The sequence below is a fragment of the Zonotrichia albicollis genome, chromosome 6 (assembly GCF_047830755.1).
Source record: "Zonotrichia albicollis isolate bZonAlb1 chromosome 6, bZonAlb1.hap1, whole genome shotgun sequence".
In the NCBI taxonomy this organism is placed as follows: domain Eukaryota; kingdom Metazoa; phylum Chordata; class Aves; order Passeriformes; family Passerellidae; genus Zonotrichia; species Zonotrichia albicollis.
The window spans coordinates 16,104,690-16,123,717 of record NC_133824.1 but is presented as its reverse complement, the minus strand read 5'-3'; the positions used below and the strand labels follow the sequence as shown (position 1 = coordinate 16,123,717).

Genomic DNA, 19,028 nt, shown 5'->3' with positions numbered 1-19,028 from the left:
ATTTCATAAAGCCCAGTGAGCCTGGCTTCAAAAAAGGAAAATCATGTCTCACTTACTGAATTCCTTGAACATGTCAAGATTTGTAAAGGGAGATAATATCTTTTATTAGGCCAATTGATACAGCTGGAAAAAACACACAAGCTTTCAGGCACAGAAACCCTTATTTTATGTTTTCTTTTCCAGCTATATCAGTTGGTCTAATAAAAAGTTATTACCTCTGCCCACAAATCTTATTTCACTTAATCCTTAGATCATCACAGCACAAGTACTTCAACATGTCAGTAGGAATGGAAAAAAGGAGAATTATTTGATACAATTTATTTAGATGACTTAAAGTTCCTCAGCCAAAGCATGAGCTTCTACAAAAGCTAAGCAGGTATAGAGTGAAATCCAGTGCCATTAGTAAAAGGTATTCCTAGGAGGCTTAAAAGTTTACTTAGAGAATCAATTTTCATCATGGCTAAGTGTTAGCAGCGTTGTTTGTGGTGTGGTACAGTTCTCTATTGTAGCAGCAGAAGAAATTATTTAGGCTAATGAGGATAGATGAAAATTGTGAGGAGTGTGAGATAGGAGAAAAAAAAAACATAGGCAAGGGACAAAGTGCTGGAAAACTGAATATTTGTTAAACATGTGGACCAAAAACCAGATTTATTTACAATTAATCTGTACATCTGTCCAGCCAAGAAACAGACTGGGGTCGTTTTTATACGGCTCAGTGGAAAATCTCTGCACAACTCACTTGTGAGAAGCACGTGTGCAATGATCGTTGTGCTTACATTTGATCCTTGGCACCGCCTCCACCGGGGGCTCTGGGGACCGGCTGCCCCATCTGGAAAGCTGTGTTAGAGAGTCAGGGAGAATTGGGAAGAGCATCAGAAGCCATCAGGAGACTTTGGCTAAAGCCTCTATCATGAGACAGATGTGTAAGGCTAGGATTTATCTGCCTTAGTGGGAACTTAAAAAAGTGTCTTCGGCAACAAGCTGGAGAAGGCAGAGCGTCAGACTGTTCCTGGCCTGCCGCACCGCAAGTGGAACTAGAAAGGGCTAGCAGAGTACCCGCATGAGGTGCTGCAGCACAGGGGTGCCCCTCAGTCAGGCCAAGGTGTTCAGAGTGCTCCGGGGGTGGATGTCTCCGTGGCTGCCAGGCGCCGGGTGGCCGGGCGGCGCGGGGCAGCCGGCGGGGCCGTGCCCGCGGTTGCCGGGGCGGCGGGGCGGGCAGTCCGCCGGAAGCACCGGCGGCCGCGGCGGCGGATGGAGGCTGAGCCGGAGCGAGCGGAGGCGCCGCGGAGGGGCGGCGTCGCCGGGGTGAGCGGGCCCGGGGCCGGGGCGGGCCCAGCCTCTACGAGCGGGGCCCCGGGGCCTCGGACCGCGGCCTGGAGGGGGCGCGGGGTCGGCGGCACGGCTGCCGTGGGGCACCGTGCAGCGGAAGGGCCGGGCCGGGCCGGGCCGAGCGGCCGGCGGTGGGGCCGAGCAGCGCAGCTGGCGGGCCGGGAGGGGCGGCGGGGCTCGCACCTGCGGCGGGAGAAGCCTCTGCGCTGTGAGGGCGCCGCGCCTCGCTGCGGGGCGTGGCGGCAGGGCCGTGCCTGGCGTTCCGCTCCCTGCCATCAAACGGCTCTTGTCAGTAACTGTGTGTCCTCTGCTCCTTCGTGTTTCCCCTGCACTACAGGTACTAAAGATGGGCCGTCGAGCCCGCCAGGACCTCTTTGCAGGTGAAAAACTCAGCACGAAGAATTCCCCGTCTGCTTCTCTTGGAGAGGTGGGTGTCCTGTCAGAAGGGCTTATCTGTTGTCCTGCTGTTGTCTCCAATGGAGAATTATTAATTTCTTCTGAATTTCCTTCCTGCATGGTGTGCTTTGCCCTTTGAATTTTGTCCTTAATTTGGGACTCATGTCACTCCCCTGTCCCTTTCTTGGTGTTGCCCTTTGTATAATAGTTTCCACACAGGAAACTATTGGACTATGGTTTCTTACATGTCAAGTATGGAGAGTAGTATCATACAGGACTTGGGGCCCCTCCGTTCTGTGCATACATATCTTCCTGATATTTTAATTTCTGGATTTAAAATGTGGGCAGGCACATACTTTTGTGACCAGTTTTGCCACCACCTACAGTAGCAAGGCAGATAAATAGATGCCTTACTTTTGTGCTTTGTTTGCTAGAGCCAGAGTACATCTGACATGGTCTCTATCAAGTTTGTGTAGTAATGCTCTTTTTCATTATCTCTGTGCACGGCAAAAAAAGGTCATACTAGGAGCCAGCTTTGCAGCATCTGAGACTTTTCCTTGGGTAATAATGTGCAAACTCAGCTCCCACTTGTCTTTGGAGGAAAACTTTGGTTCAGAGGCTGTTCTATTAGTACATCTTCAAATGGTAGAAGGGGGTCAGGAACTCCTCTTTCTCAGGAGAGTGAGGCAACATCCTCAAGTATTCAGAAATAGGTCTGAACTGTTTCAATTGATTTTTTTGCTTAGTGTTGCAGAATGCTGAAATCCTTCCTGGAAGCTTGCTGTTGGATGTTAGCACAGCACCTCCACAGACATCTCCTGCTAGAAGGTGCAGCTCTCAGGAAATGACATACCAGTTTTGTTCCCTGACACATACCAGATGGAAAAAATGTCATCTGACTTCCACCTTGTTGACAGTGATATTTGTTTAAATGAGGTGATGCTTACTGTTTTGCAATGCCAGTCAATGGTCTCCAGCATACCATATTCCTGACTTCTTTAAACTGGAAATCATTTTGCCTTGCTGGCCGCTCTGGCACCAACTCTGCTTCAGGCTACTCTGCTCAGAGCCTTAGGACATTCTGTCTTGGAGTGACTACTCCCTGATTCCCTGTGCAGTGACAAAACTTTCCTATTACACTGAGTAGCTGTGTCCCAGACATCTGTGCCAAAATGATTGTGGAGGGGAGATTTTTCCTTTGAGACCCTGTGATGCTGTTGAAAATAGCACTATTACAGCTTAGCTTACAGTAACACCTCATAGAGCAGACTTTTTTCCTGGAGAAAGTATGCTCTTTTCTTTTGGTAGGCATAATGGAGAATCATCTTCCACCTAGGGAATCTCCCCTTGGATGTGCTGTAGGCATTCAGGATGGATTCTGTGAGGGAATGTGCAGAAGATGCAATTTAAGAAATAGAAGTAACCGTGGACCTCATAGGTAAAGAAAGTCTTAGGGGAACCAACTGATGGTTTAAGGGGGTGTAATCATTAGCTGGCCTCCACATTAGGGTGGCTCACTGTCAGATTGTTCTCTTGTGGTTCTCTTGCTGGAACTGGCCATCCTAGTTCATGGTCTGATTCTCTGGTTTTAGAGAGACCAGGGCACTATGTAGAGGTGCAGCTGATGGACTGTAACTTACTGCAGTTTGCTTGGGCTTACTGTTCACATCACAACCCTTTCAATAGCTGGGAAGAGATCATAGGGGCTCCAGGACTTGGGCCAGTCCTGAGGAAGACTAAGAAATATTTTCAGTGTTCTGTTTGAGAGCAGTGAGCTTTTCAGCAGCAGAAGGGTGAGGACTTACATGTCTTAGAACATTCAAATATGTTAGTACTGGATCTTAACCACCAGGAAGAATAGTTTGTGTCAATAGTCTCCTTCAGACAGGTCTTTGTTGCTAAATGTTTGTGTTAGTCAAGAACCTTGGAGGTACTGGAAGAAAGACAAAATCCACTGTAAATAATCCTCAGCCTTTTCCTTTGCTCCAAAATTGGAGGCTTTTTATACGTGACCACATTTGTTACCAAAGTGAGTATTTAACAGAACTAATATTGTTTTTTCCTTCACCCTAGATTGGCAATCCCCTTTTACTTTTCTAGAAGCTTGGCCTTGGCGTGCTTTTAAGTGGTGGGGTTACAATGGATGTCTCATTCAGCCCATTTTGAAACCTTTATAAGAAATCTTCCCAAAAGAAATGCAAGATTAAAGAAAAACAAACCCAGTCATTTTATTTTTTTTTCTGGAACTGGCAGTAGTGGATTAGGCACTATGTAATTAATTTTAGCATAGAAGGTTTTATTCTTATTACTGATTTTGAAGGCAAAGGGGTTTGTCTTAAATCTTTGCCATATTCATACCCTCATATGCATTTCACATTCAGGTTAGTGATTTTGCCTTCAGAGCTTTCTCAGAGTTTTAAAACTGGTTTAATTCACCTTGACTCTTTTTAATTTTTTTTTTCTAAATTCCTTGCTAATCCAACCAGTTTCCACCCATCTCAAATTTCTGGTATGAACGTACCATTGTGCTATTGTTTGGTCTTTTCATGACACTGAGAAGCATCCAGGAAGTGTTTTCCAGTCACAGCAGCTTGCTTGAAGGAAGCAAAAGGTACCTGTCTATCCATGTTTCAACATCTGGGTTTATTACAAGCAAATTCACTTAGAGGGTGGACAATTATTGTAATTAAAAAGATCTTTGTTTTGAAGTCAATAGGCAAATCATCTGACTTGGAGCATAGATCTTATCACGTTACTGCTGATCTCTGCTTGGCCTGGGCTCTCTCTCCCAAAAGACAGTGCAAACTGTGTGTTGTTCTAACTACAACAAATGTGTGTTAAAACCTCCTTCCCCAGGGCGTAATCTACTTCCCCCAAGCTCTATGAAAATAGATACTATGATATCTTAGTATTTTTTCAGAACCTGTTGTGTGTTTGTCTCTCCCACAAGAATATTCTTAACTACAGCAGCAAATCTCTAATTCCTCTGTCCAAATCTCTACTTCATAATTCCCATTCTGTGTGGAAGTACCTGCGTTATCATCAAATGTAGACCTCCTCAAGGGGCTCATGAAAGGTCACAAAGCTCACACTCTGCCCATGTGACATGCAGAGCATTCCTGCTTTTTCAGAAGTACAAGTACTAACAAACAACACTGCAGCTATGTGTTATTTCATCAGGCAAGATGGGACATGATTATTTGCTGTAATTGGTGCAGTTGGCAGCCTCCTGCAGCAAAGGCTGTGTGCGTTCCTGCCCTCAGAGCTCCTTGGCAATTCAGCAGGCACTTCTTGGGCACCCAGGGGAATATGCTGTAAGTGGGAATTCCTAGAGATAAATCTGCTTGCTGCATGCCAGAACACCACATTTCAAACATTCATTTCAGAGGGGTAATGTATCTCTTTTTCCATTGAGAGGCCTTTCCCATCCCCTGGCTTGATGTAGTACATTTACTCATCTTGATGCTGTCATGTTTTTGACAGTATGGGAGAAAGTCAAGCTAGTTGTTTTATTTGTATAATGAGACGGACAGATCATGCAATGAGATCTGTTGAAGATTTTTGCTATCCCATCCTAACAGGACTTCTGGACACTTTTACAGAATTAAAGTCAAACCTTTTCCCTGGCTCTAGTATCACTGCATGCAACAGCCTGAATGCTGGCTTGATGACATCCATCAGAAGTTGTTGTTTGGCCAGATTTGGAGCTCTTGATGAGATTGATTTGGAAAGCTGAGTGGAAAAGCCTTTTAAAAAAATGTATCAGCAGATTTTTCCTTTCCTGTTTCTTCTCTCAACAAGAGTGAGCTATTTGTTGTCCTGTAAGAAATCTGTATGGAAAAATATTTTAATGTTATCCTACTTCCATGGTCTATTTTTCTTTATCCTACAGTGATGTGATTCCCATGGGATCTTGTTCAAGAGTTCCCTGGTTTCTGCCTCTTGCAGTCTCAGTATGATTTTGCCAGCATGTCTCTGGCAGCACTCTGTAGATCCTTTGAATGGAGACTGCTTTACTAGGCAATGGTCAGCCTAAAGGATGAAGGTTTTCCCTATTTTCAAAATATTTCCACACAGGTAGGACAAAATTACTTCATATCAGAGTTTGCCCAAAAATCAAGTTCCCTGCTGGTTGTCTCTGTCACATTTCACCACAGCCTGGGGAAAGGCTCTGTAGTTTTTCTTCTGAAAATATGTTCTTTTGTTGTCCTAGCTGGTATTTGTAAGCTTGCTCATTTAGTTGTGGTCCTTGGGTGGTAGTGAGAAAGCAAATAAGAATTGCTGAAGGTGAAACACGTGTGAAAAATTGCTCCAAGAAGCGATTATTTAAATACTTTTCCAATATGTATTGCGCAGCTGGATTTTCTTCCATGCTAGTGCAAGTCTTGTGCCACTTGGGCACGGTACATCCGGAGAAGCTTAGGTCATGTTGGACCCCACAGAAGCCTTTCTGCTTTTGGCTGTGGGAAGAAGCAGGCTGACAGATACATGCTTCCAACAGATTTTTACCCGTTGGGCAAACCTGATTTCACTTGTGCTGCTCATTGGTAAGGACACCTGTGTACCCCAGCTGCTCTAACCTGCATGTAGCCCCCCTCTGCTCTTACTGCAGTAAGATGATAAGACCAGATGACAGCAAAGACACAAAATGAACTCAGATACCAAACCACTTCCATGAGAGATATATGCAATTTATTAATCACATGGATTCCATGTTCCACAGGAGAGATGATTTAATCCAGAACAAAAGTCAGGTGGGTTAGTGGAGTGTTTCCAGCTATCCTATGCTTACTCCTGGTGGAGGGTCATAGATCAATCTAGGATATTCTAAATTCTCCTCCTGAGTGCTTCTGAACACTGTGATTTCTAGAATAGCATAGAGATTATTGGATTCTTAATTACCTCCTTGCATTTGGTGCCTAATAGCTCTGGTTGCTGCAACTGCTGGTGCTGAGTCTGCTCATCTAAAAGCTTCTCAACCAGTTTGCTACTTTCAGAGTGATTAACAGGCTGACTTTTTTTGAGTTCCATATCTATATAACCAAGCTGCTCCCTTACAGCGTTAGCTTTAGATCATCTGGTGAAGCTAACACGTGTAGGGGGACAGAATATAAGAAAATGAAGGCAGTATAGAAAGTAATCTTAACCCTAAGGAGTTGCAGCTGAGCCAATTACTAGTGATTAGGAACAGGCCTGACTTTAACAGGCCACAGCTGTAGCCAATGAGAAGAGTGTTATAAAAAAGTGGGTTGGTTGATTAAGAGGGGAAGTGGAGTCAGTTGGCTGCTGTGAGAAGGGAGAGTCAGTGCTTAGAGGAGCTGTCTGTGAGAAATATCAAGGAGGTATGAAAGTCTTGCAATAAGGAGACAACAATATGGAACCTTTGCAATATAATGATAACAAATGGTGGCCCCAACGTGATTTAGGAAAAAGGACTTAAGTATCAACCAACGTTGATTTAGGAACGAAGACTTAAACATTAAGCAACGTGATTCCATGGTGATGTGGGTAGAGAACTGTATGAGGAAAACCAACAAAACTGAGAGAGGAGTGGGAGGATTTACTAAAGTAACTGTAAGAACTGGAAAAAGAATAGTTCTATTATTCAGTACAATGTGTTTATTGATTAATGAAATATATCAGTTGCAGCTATTAATGTTTGTTAAACAGGAGTATAAAAGATTTTGAAGATAAGTACTTTGTAAACTGAGAAAAGCTGCAAAATGGAACCAACACTCAGAAATATGTACATATTTGTACTATAATATGTTGTCTGAACATTTGTATAACTATTAGTTCTGAATGAAATATATGAATGTGTAATAATGTTAATTTATTTGAGCATGTCCTTCTAGAAATGCTGCAACTCTGTAATTAAAAGAAAAAGGGGGAATTGTAGGGGGATAGAATATAAGAAAATAAAGGTAGTATAGAAAGTAGTCTTAGCCCTAAGGAGTTGTAGCTGAGCCAATTATTAGTGATTAGGAACGGGCCTGACTTTAACAGGCCACAGTTGTAGCCAATGAGAAGAGTGTTATAAAAGAGTAGGTTGGTTGGTTGAAAGGGGAACTGGAGTCAGCTGGCTACTGTGAGAAGAAGGAAGAGTCAGTGCTTAGAGGAGCTGACCATGAGGAGCATCGAGGAGGTATGGAACTCTTGCAATAAGGAAACAACAATATGGAACACTTGTAATGTAATGACAACAAACATGGACGGCAGCTATGCTTATTTTACACTACTTGCTACAGCCTGTGCTCTCAGGGGTGAATCTGAGGTTGCCTTGAGAAACAGTAGCTTCTGAAAAAAGGGCTGTAGCCTGCTACAGTGTATAGCCCCTAGTATGACTGGTCCACCATCAATACTGGTTCCTGGCATGGCTGCAGTGACTCTCCATATGAGTCTTTCTAGGATCCTACACACCTGAATAATTTGAATTTTATCATGCTATAGGGAGAATGAACTAAGTCTGTTCTTTTCTTGCTCATGTTTAGGTTTTGGTTTTTTTTTTCTTTAAGTATCACAGCTGGCATCTGCATAAATGGCTAGATATAAAATGTTATAATGTAGGATCAACTTTGTGGTTTGCTCAAGTGAAAAAGGTTGCAAAGCACATGCTGCAGGACAGTCATAAATGTAAGTCTTCAAGCTGTTTTGTGCAGGCTTCCATAGTGCTTCCTTTTAACTTCTTTCTCTCTTTTTCCCTCCTGACCCTTCAAGGATGAAGACCATCAGGAAAAGGTTGACCACGTAAGACTAGAGGCTTCCTAGGTAGATGCTGGCTCCTCTGAAGGGGACTAGTAGGATTAACCTATTATCTGCCTGGGGACTACCTTAAGAGGGTACTCTAGTACTGGAGAATAATATAAAGTTTGCTTTGGACGCAGTGCCTTTCCTGTGTCCTCTCTTTCTGTTGCTGACAAATTTTTAATTATCTTTGAAACAGCTGCTCTTATCAGCTGCTGCATCTTGTTTTGAGGTTACAGATGTATATGTGGCCACTGAAAAGATACTGTTTTCATTTAAAAGTCAGGACAGCAATTAGCTAATAGAGTACAAAGCCTGACTTAACTTAGATTGCTGTCCAGTATGGTTAGTTTGCTCTTATAGCATGAAAACTTCTTAGGGATGATGAAGTCTTGCTAGTGCCCCAGAGGAGAGGGCCAGGCAGGAGTAACAAGGACATGTGCCTTTAGGTTTTCTGTGTGTCTTTTCTTTTTATTTCACCAGCACTGAATGCCAGAATCAATAATAATGTCATAGTGCTTCTTCCCAGGCTCCTGTTACACACAGAGAAGGAATACACATATCCTTTTTTTATCCTGCACCAAAGATAAAATACACCTTAGCATTAATTTAGCATTGGGAGCCAGGATAATGCCATTCAGAACAACCTGAGAAGTTCTACCTGTTTCTGTTGAAGTCTTTGGGCTAATTGCCTTGCACTCTTCCTAACCATGGAATTGGTGTCGCCCAATTTTTCCTGTCTAGAGTTGCTCTGTTAGATAATTAAAACACCCTCTCCTGTGCTCTTAATTCCTTCTGCTGAAGGACCACTCCAGTACTGGTAGCACAGTAGATTCATCTGTGAAATTTAAAGCCCAGAAAAGAAACCCCTATCACCCATCTCATTAATTCTGGCTCAGAAGGGTATGCTCATCACAAGGAGTCAAGACTATTCAGATTAGCTCGGTTTTCTCTTGGTAGTGCAAGAGATGATATTGTAAAAAAGATCCACTGGGTTTATTTGGCAGTGATGGATGGTTCAGGACTATGCCCAGAGCACTTTTCCATTTATCAGGCAAAGAGACCTCCCACTGATGAGTATAGTTTTGGGGACTGGTTGCCTAATAGAAATTTTTACTGATAATTGATCTAATCTTCCCCCCCCTGCCTCACTGGAACCGGTCCTTACAGTCATTTCACTGGAACTAATTCCACCTCCATACAGTGCCCTAAATCATTGATTCCCAAGGTCTGCTGTTGAGTGCTGACTGGTCACATGCCACAGGCGCCTTCTTGCTTCTGGCTGCTAAATTTCATTAAAATAACTTTACTGATGTGACTCTTCCACATGAGCAATTGTTGCTTCAGGGATTTTATGCAATGGTGCCTGGCAAGGAGATTTTACTTAGTAGGGGCTTCCCTGCTTTGAAAACCGTTTTGTTTGGCTAATTCCTGTGTCCTTTATTCAAGCTTGTGCTCTTAAGTATGACAGTCACACTTTATAGTATTTTTCCATTTGTAAAAGTTTTTAAATGGTATAAAATGGTTAACTGAGTTCAGAAATCTGACTGATCAGTAAGCTGCTTGTAACTTATACTGCAGTATGCTTACAAACTTCTGTTAATTGCATCATAAGTCTCTTCCAAATCAACTGCTAGTGGAACTTTGTTATAAAGTGTGATTCAAATCTTGTTGCAGTATATCCCTCCCTTAGTCATTGCCTGGCCAATCTGAAATACTTGGCTTCTTGAATCATTTGTCCGAAGTTGGCTCCTTCGTCCCCCGGATGGCTCATATAACCCTTCTCTGAACTCCCTTTGGGCTTTGCTGAGTGTTACAATCTGAACTCTTCCTGGATTTGGTCCCTCTCCTCTTGCTGTGCTGAAGATAACTTTGTAGCTGCTTGAATACTAACAAACAACCTCTTCAGGGTTGTGGATGTGAACATACCTGCTGAAGTCCTGCCCTCCAGGCATCTGCCTGCTCTGAAACTTGTTTTGCATCCTTTGGCAAACCGCTCGTCTTGCATCTGAATTTTTGCCAGTTGAATCACTCATTTGGCGTCACCTTCCAAGACTGCCTGGGATATTTAGCCAAAGGCTGTTAGGCTAATCAATGGTACAATAAAGGGTGTATCCTAATATTTCAGTTAATTTGCAGAGGCAGAATAAGCAGGAGTACGAATATGGTTGTTAGCCAAGATTTTGCTGGTTTCTTTTTGTGGCTTTGCCATAGATTTTCTTTGGCACCTTGAAGAAGTCCTTCTACTAGTTTTCTTTAGTCCCTATCTAAAAGCAAAGCTAGAGCTTTATGCAAAAGCACTGTGACTATTCCCTGAATAGACCCACAGGGGGATTTAAATGCCTTATCCTCATAACAAAATCCATATCCTGCACTGGATGCCTGCATAGTATATAGATAATCTCAGGATAGGCTGGTGGATCTGTTGGGATGATAAAGAGTAGCTGGGAATGGCAGTGTGTCTGAAACCGAAACCTTGTCCTTCTGTGGAGTTCTGGCCCCATTCTGTGAGCTCTGGGGGTGCATGTCCTTGCACTATCACTGGGGGACCCTGATCCCCATCCTGTGTTTTCTAGCCTTCAGAAGTACAGTAGGGCTTTTCCTTGCCTTCAGGGACCTCCAGTTCCTGATAAGCAGATGTTCATTTCAGTGTTGGAACCTCATGCTTTAGATGTAGAGATTAAACTGACCATCTCCTTTCTAAGCTGGAAAACACTGATTTTATTGTCCTCTTTCTTCTCTGAGAAAGATGTAGCAAGTAATGTTTACCACCTCCATAGGGAATATTATATGTCATGACAAGTCTATGAGCTGTTCTGTGTCTGAGAAGGCTCTCAGTCCTTTCTCCTGAAGCTGCTCTGCTTTGCAAATGGAATCAAAACAATTTTGGTACCATAGGGAAAGACTTTCTAACTGAAGGCAACAACATTTGAGTGGGAAGGCATCAGTTCCAATGGGTCCTTTGGGGACCTCATCCTCTAGTTGTGCTTTGGTAGACATGCCATAGGTAGTCTCAAGGTCCTTCACAGACTAAAAACAGGGACAGCACCTGATTTCTGACCCTTATACAGGTGAATGCTGGCCTCTGTGGCTCTATATCACTCAGTGTTTGAGTGACAACATGCTTTAAGGTGACAACTGGAAAGAGGATTTGAAGATCTGACCTTTCCAGAGGGGGCATCAAAGTCCTTTCGTAGTTCTACTTGCCAATGCTTCTGAAACATTTGGGTGGAAAAATAGGCTGTTGCTTTTTAGGTTAAGTCAACATGCCAGCAGCAATTGTTTTCATTAAATGTTTATTGGGAGAACAACTATAAAAAGAAGGTAAGTACCTGAAATATAAAGCCAGTTATGTTCTTAAATTGCTAGGTCACCCAATTGGGTGGGGTTGAGTGAGTGTATTTGCATTCTAAAATACAGTGCAGAATGATGTGGAGATCCCCTGGTGAGAAGCAACCTGCACTCTACTTGGGGAGGTACTAGCTTTGTTACCAGAAGTACCTAAAACAAGACAATTTCCAGACTTGGGCTGACTCATAAGGATCGTTGTGAATGCTTGCAGGTGTGTCTGCACCTGTGGTGTAGACATGGCCTGGGGCTTGATATGATCAGGGCCTTTAATCAGAGCGGTATTTTCCTGACCCAGTTCTTACCCTTGCACAGTGGTTGGCACCCAGCTCCAAACTCTCATTCCATTGTCTGGTCTGGATCTGTGCAGCAGCCACCCCCCAGGTGCTCTCCCCTACGTTCCCTGAAACTAAAACATCCAAGTGAGGAACCCAGCACCAGCTGTATTCAGCTGAGTGTTGATCAAGGGACCTTATTTGTGTAAAAATAATCACAGTGGTTTGGGCACTGTCCTTCCACTCTGGTTTAGAGAGTTCATGACCTAGGAAGTCATAATTGTAATGCAGTCACTTACAGTCATTTCTATATCTACAATTTGCACTGCAATAAGATCTAGAGAGTGTTGGTATATGGCTGGAACAAAAATTTCCTATTCCCAAAGACCTTACAGTCTTACTGCAATGTTTTTCTCTAGCATCCTGTTCTCCCCTGTGATCCTCAGCTTGCGGAGGAGCCTTCAGCAGGGGTAGCAGCATTTTGCATACGGCATGTTGCCAGGGTTTTGCTTTCTTAGGCATGAAGTTGGGAGTAGGGTGAACTGGCAGTAGATAGCTCTTGAAGCAATTGGCATTTCTGAGAACCTGGGAGGGTTCTCTGAGGCAGAATTTCCCATAGCTATTGCACACAGAATGCCCTTCCATTTAGGTGGCCATCCTGGGCTGAGCTGCATTTGTCCCACCATGTCTCAGAGTTTGTCGTGTGTTTTGATTCTTGCATTATTCTAGTAAATACCCTCCACTGAAAGGATCCAGCATCCAAAGAAGCACTGGGGTTTTTACCTGCTTCCATTTTACAGGATTTGCATCTTTTTTTTTTTTCCCCAGAGGTTTTCTGGTTGCTTGTAGAAATGCTGGACTCCCAGACTGTTCCTGGGGACCTCTCGTCTGGAAGTTGGCCAGATTCTTCAGGAGGAATCTCAAAAATGCAGCTGAACTTTTGTTCCCTAATTAGGCCAACTTCCCCAGTGTGAGCCCTTGCACTGCACGGCCTGGAGCTCCCCAAGGCCTTGTGCAGCCTCTGTCCCGTGTACCCCGACTGGCTGACCGGCAGGGCAGTTATTTTCAGCTTTCTGAGCTTATCTCCTTGCCTTTTGATGACATCTTCTGAAATAGCATTTCTAGTCAGCCATGTTTCCCAGCCTTTCCGGTAGTACCCTGCCTGCTTGTCTACCTTGAAGTGGATTAGGGACAATCTCATTGAAAATAATTTTATTAGAAGCTTTTCCTTTTCCACACATTTATTTCATACTTTGAGTGCTTCTGGACCTACATCAAGGCAACAAAAGAACTGTAGGAGGTGGGAAGGTGGATGGGAAAATGTCTGATCATAAGTAGCATAAAGTGATAGCAAACTGAGAAATGTTCATGCTTAGGAAGGCTGGAGAGGCACTTCCCTATGACTATGGATTGTGAGAGGATTCTACCTGGTGACCCCTTATTCAGAGAATCAGATTGTTGTGTGCTGGTTCACTATTTTCCTGCAGGGGAGAGCAGTAATCAGACGGGTTAAGGTGCCAAATGCTGCAAAGGTTCATGGGTGCATGTCAGCTGACAAATAGCTGGCCACTGTTTTGGGAAAGCAATTCCTGATAGTTGGTAAACGATATGAATTGCTCCTTTACCTGTGATAGGTGGCAGAGAATATTTGAAGGCCCTCAAGAGCTTCTGTTTCAGTAACGCTTTCCCTAGTAAAGGAAAGCCAGTGACTGTGAAAAGAAGGACAGTTTGTGGACGAAATGCAAATCCAGTATTTTCTGCCCAGTATTTAAGACATGCAGAAGTCCTTGGAGGGTATTCATTAAAATCAGAGGCACTATTTGAACCGTCTATGGACATGATAAACAGAGCCAGCAGAGATGGGTTGTTCTTTGCAAAAAAGCCCAGGCTTCCATAGATCTTGGAATTGATGTGGTTTTGATATCATATATGCTCTGAGATCAGTATAGATGATTTTATGTGGCTGTTTAGGAGCAGTGGGGCTATTTGAATTATAGCTCCTTAAATGGCAGCAATCAAAACTAATTCGTCAGGCCTGGTTGTGTAGACTTGCTTTTCTTCAGTCAAGGGACCCTCTGGCATCTTGCTGGAGAGGAGAATCCTTGAGACTGCCTGTACTTGTTTCTTTCCAGTTCTCGGTCAATATTGGATAAAAACAAGACACCTACATATTGTGTGAAAGTCTCACAGTGTTTGTATATTGGGAAAACATAAATCTACATATTTTAGGGGAAATATGACATAATAGAAGAATTATGTGTCCTCTGTTGCTTGCTCTCAATGTCATTTGAGTCCCTGCATCCCTGCACAGAGTGCTCAGTGTTCCAAAGGAGTTGTCATGTTGATGAAGGTAAATTAATCCATATTTCCAGACCCACCTGAGAATCTGAGGGACTGAACATACCCATAGTCTGCCTCTGTTGTGGTTGGTCCTAAAAGAAACTTTGCTGGACCTTCGGGATTCAGAGACACACAGGATAGTTTCTTCCATGAGGGAAGCAGCATCCAACTGGCACCTTCAGAACTGTAGACGTGATCTGACAAGTAGCCTGGAAATTTCTGCTTTAATGGGGAAGTCAGATTAGAATTCTGCATCTGTCTGATAAGAAAGGGCCTGAAAAACAATAAAGAAGGTAGAGTTTCTACTTTGATGCAGGAGAGATGGAATTCAGGCCAGTCATTTTTTCCAAGGGAGAGATAAAATACTGATTATGGATGTATCAAAGTATCAAAGTGTTGGTATGGAAGGTGGCCTAAGAAATACTGGAGAAATGCCTGAGCTGAATTTCTGAGGAAAAAAAAAAAACCACAAACAACAAAACAAAAAACTTGGACCATGGCAGTTTTACTTGGGAAAGGGACAGTCTGCAGAAACTCGAGTAGAGGAGATCCTCTGGAGATAAATAATGGACAAAACTGAAGTGGAAAGGAAAATTCCAGCCAGTAAGTGATTAGCTGATGCTGTGAAAGAGACTGAGCAGCAAGGGCTGAGAGACAACACAGTTGTCAGGAGCTGGTGGAATCTGTGTTTTGAGCACTAGACTGTTTGGATGTATAGCTTTGCATTTGGGAACATACATATAAATCTTGCCTAAGGTATAACAGTAGGTACCAACAAGTTCTGATCATTTAAATCCCCCAGTCTTTTTCACCAAAAAGGTATGTTTAAAGGCACATTTGCTGCATTATAGAAGGACAGTGTACTCTATTTCTGCTCTAATCCCTCTGGGGTTGACATTTGTCCCACTTTCTGTCTCAAGCTCTTGCTTGCAGCTGCAAAGTCCCTACCTGTCACCATATTATGGTAAAGCACAGCATTGCATTCTCAATTGTAAATTATGCTAAGATTTTGGAACTGTGAAAGTATCTGAAGGTAAGTTTATTTACTTGACAGAAGTGTATGTGGCATTTGACCATATTGCAGCACTTTCCAGGCAGCTAACAAAGAAAAGCTATTTCTCCTCAGCTGACAGTTAACATTGCCTTTCCTGTTGCTAGTGTTCCTGTAGGCAATTCAGAAAGAATTACCTGATTTTTTGCGAGAGGAATAAATGACCTGTAGGTGTATGTGAGAAGTTTTTCAGGATCTGACAGACATTCAGGGTTGCCTGGTGTGTATGATCAATGAGAACACGGTATAACATTGGCAAGACTTTGGAATCAAACCCCTAGATGCCCTGGAGTCATGCCTTGTGCAAAGACTGGGCCAGACATTGTCATCACCCTCTGATGTGGTGTGCCCCACTTGAGTTATCTTTGATCTGAAGGCTAGTTTTGATGATGAGTAAATTAATTGCAGGGACATTGATATGCCCTGGACATGCTGCATTTTCCCTCAGTCTTATGGCCCAAGTTCTTTGGTGTCATTTTTGTATCCCTGTGCACCTTTGTGAGGAGTTGTGAGGCTGTGTGCTGGAAAGAGCCTTGCTGGCTATCAGAGGGATAGTGTAAGGGGAAAGGAGGTTATTGTATGGGAAGCATCTGTGTGGGAAGGAGTGTGGTTTTGGGTTAGGGGTGTAATGGGAATAAGGATGTTTATGTGGGCATGCAAGCCCATATGTGGTGTGTGTTCCAACTTTTTCTTGGGCTCTGGGTGTGTCCAGATCAACTGAATTCAAAATGCTCCTTTTTTGGCACTGTAGCCTCTTCTCTGGTTTGGCATCTTAAGAATCTGGGGGAATCATTTAAAGATCAGAAAACTCCATTCACTTGGGCCCCTGAAGGCTTCACATTCTGTGACATGGTCATTCCAGTCGGCTGAGCTCTGTCCCCCACGGATGAGCCCATATAAGGAGGCTGTTTCCTGCGTTTCACGCTCCCTGCCTGTCCCTCTGCCCTCCTGTGCTCCCTTTGCCGAAGAAAGTTGGTATTTTGGGACTGCAGCTCCTGCCTCATTCCTGCTCCCTGTTTATTTTTGGAGGATGACTATTTTTGCTCCTATCAGAGAGCTATGCAGGGTCATACCCCCTCCCTGCAGCAGGCAGAGGCTGCCCCTGGCAGGGTCTCTTAATTTCCCACACTCACAAACAATGCTTCTACTTCAAGAAATAAACATGTGAGACCCCTACCATCAGGGGTCAGCGCGGCCGTGTCCTCATCTGTGGCAAGAGGTGATTTGGCTTTGGCTCAGGGTTGACCCCACCACAACATGCAAGGTCCTCTCTGAAGTCAAAACTCCTTGGGAGTCATCCCACTCATTCGCTTCCTTAATAAAAGCTGTGGGAGCCACCTGTGCCCCCACCATTCCTTTGCACTGAGCAGTTTTTCTCTGTTTTGGGGCATCATTCATGCAATCACTCTTTCTCACAGTGGTCCATTCATGGGTCCCTGTAGTCCATCTTCCCTCACTGGGCACCATCAGTTGGGAGCTATGTAAGCTGGGTTCACTTTGCCTCTGCCATGCAGAACACTGAAGGCAGTGCTGTACAGAGTGCCTCAGGCTGGGGGAGCCAAGCCCAAATCTGTAAATGGCAACAGGCAGCTTCCAGATGGTGGGGATTCATGGTCCCCATTTGACAATTCCATCATAAGCCCCAAGCTGAATTCCCATTTTCTTTTGCCATGTGGCAGAGTGCCACACATGACAATGCAAGAAAATAGTAGGGAATGTCTTTAAGCTCCAGATGATCTTCCCCTTTGGATTTCAGTGGTGGCAGTGGTGGGATTTGTCTCAACTAACTTTGGAAGAGTTTGGGTATGGATCACTGTGTCTGAACTTGGCATCTATCATCCTGTTCTAAGCAGTGGACGAAAGCAGACGTTTTAGGAACAATTCCTCATCTAAAACAAGATGTTTAAAACATGCTGTCTGTACCCTAGGAAAGGCAAAATGTGATACCTCCCACTGCTATGTGGGCAACAGTGATGAGCAAGTTCCCAGTGAACCCTCTTTTGCCAGGAGAGCACACCCTGTGTGGATCAGTCACCTACTGTATTGTTTGTCCTCAAAATGTCCAAGGCACACACACCTGAAACTTAACAAGATACTGATTAGGGTGATGCATCTTTTGTTTACAGACAAGCTTAAAAACCTGTCCTGTAGTTTGTCGTCCTTTTATGTTATGATTAAAGAGCATTTTAAATGCTACCTCTCCATTATTTGGTAAAGCATTACATTAGTGTGTGTGGACCTGGTGTCTCAATTGGCTTGACCAGAGCTGTCTGTAACATCTCTTCTCTTTATTGAAGGTTCCACCACCTAAACCTCCACGCCGGCAAGGAGGCTGGGCAGATGATCCTGTGCAGGCATCTACCAAGTGAGTCCTCACCTCTTTCCTTATTAAGAGGGATTTAGATGTGGAATAAAGGAACATCTCTAGTTGGACCTTCCTGTCACAGACATTGGAACAGTTTTCCTGGGTCTTTCAGATGGTCTTTCTTTCCAAAATCAATGCAACTTGTTCAAGCCATTTGAAGTATTGCTTTTGCTTGGTTCCATTGGCTAATTGGCTTGGCAAGGTTTAGAACAGTGTACGTGTCCCTGTTTGCCAGAGGCAGCATGCAGCATATTCCTTACCTGGTACAGTGCCTGGAAGGAGTCAAGAGCATAATAAGCATGCTAAATGCAGGAGCTGGGATGGGGGGATTTGACTGGTTCTGTCCTTCCTGGGAGAGTGACACATGACAGCACCACACTGACAAGAGTGCAATGAATACATCAGGATTTAGTGATCAGCCTCGACAGTAAAGGTGAAATTTGTCAATGTTTATGTGTGTATGGGGTTATGGTATAATGGAGATGGATGGAGATGGTCAGCAAGAAGAGATGGGAGGAAAAAGTATACAAATTGTAGAATGTGTGTTGAGAAGCCCAATGCTTACATGAAGGACACGTAAGACAAAGTATCTGAACATGGTATTAGAATAGGTATGAAAACTAGAGGACAGTTCAGACTGGGAGGAGATTACTTGCTTTCAAATAGTTGTGGTTTTCCAAGCTTAGAAGTTATGCTGGTGTTGTATTTCGTATTCAGAGAGCCGAAGGGCTGAGCTAGGGAGCGATGTGAGATTGCTTGTGTACTTAAAGGCCTATAGTAAAAGTCTTAATATATACTTTGGAGGCACTCTGAGTTATGAAAAGTTATGTATTTTCTTGTCTGAAACTGAGAATGGATGAGGACATCCAGAAACCTGTTATACAGTCAATATTTTTTGGGAGGGGAGAAAGGTGGTCTGTATTCTGGGGTAGCCTTTCCAAAAAACCGTACTTTTCTGGGAAAATTATCACTCCATTTGTCTCTGAAAAATAAATAGTCTGGAAATCTGGAGACTAGAATAAAGCAAGGGAATAAAGATCTCAGCCTGAACTCCTGTTGCTCTCCAGTTTAACCCTGATAATGGTTATTTTTCATAGGCTGGCTGCACCTAGAAGTTGCCATTGCAAAGATGTATCCACCTCAGGGTATTAAAAAAGTTCCATCAAAGATCCTGGATCTT

At 43.6% G+C, this 19,028-nt stretch overlaps 1 protein-coding gene across 3 annotated transcripts in view; it reads left to right on the top strand.

Moving 5' to 3' along the window:
- Positions 1–847: 847 nt before the first annotated feature.
- Positions 848–19,028, top strand: part of IFT43 (intraflagellar transport 43) — a 44,294-nt gene continuing 26,113 nt past the window's right edge. Inside the window, exons 1-4 of one of the 3 annotated variants that reach the window (XM_074542590.1) lie at positions 848–1,305; positions 1,667–1,756; positions 8,443–8,472; positions 17,781–17,848. In XM_074542590.1, the coding sequence (XP_074398691.1) occupies positions 1,252–1,305; positions 1,667–1,756; positions 8,443–8,472; positions 17,781–17,848 (242 nt within the window). In that variant the 5' untranslated portion in view covers positions 848–1,251. The other 2 variants (XM_074542591.1, XM_074542592.1) reach the window with 2 other exon arrangements.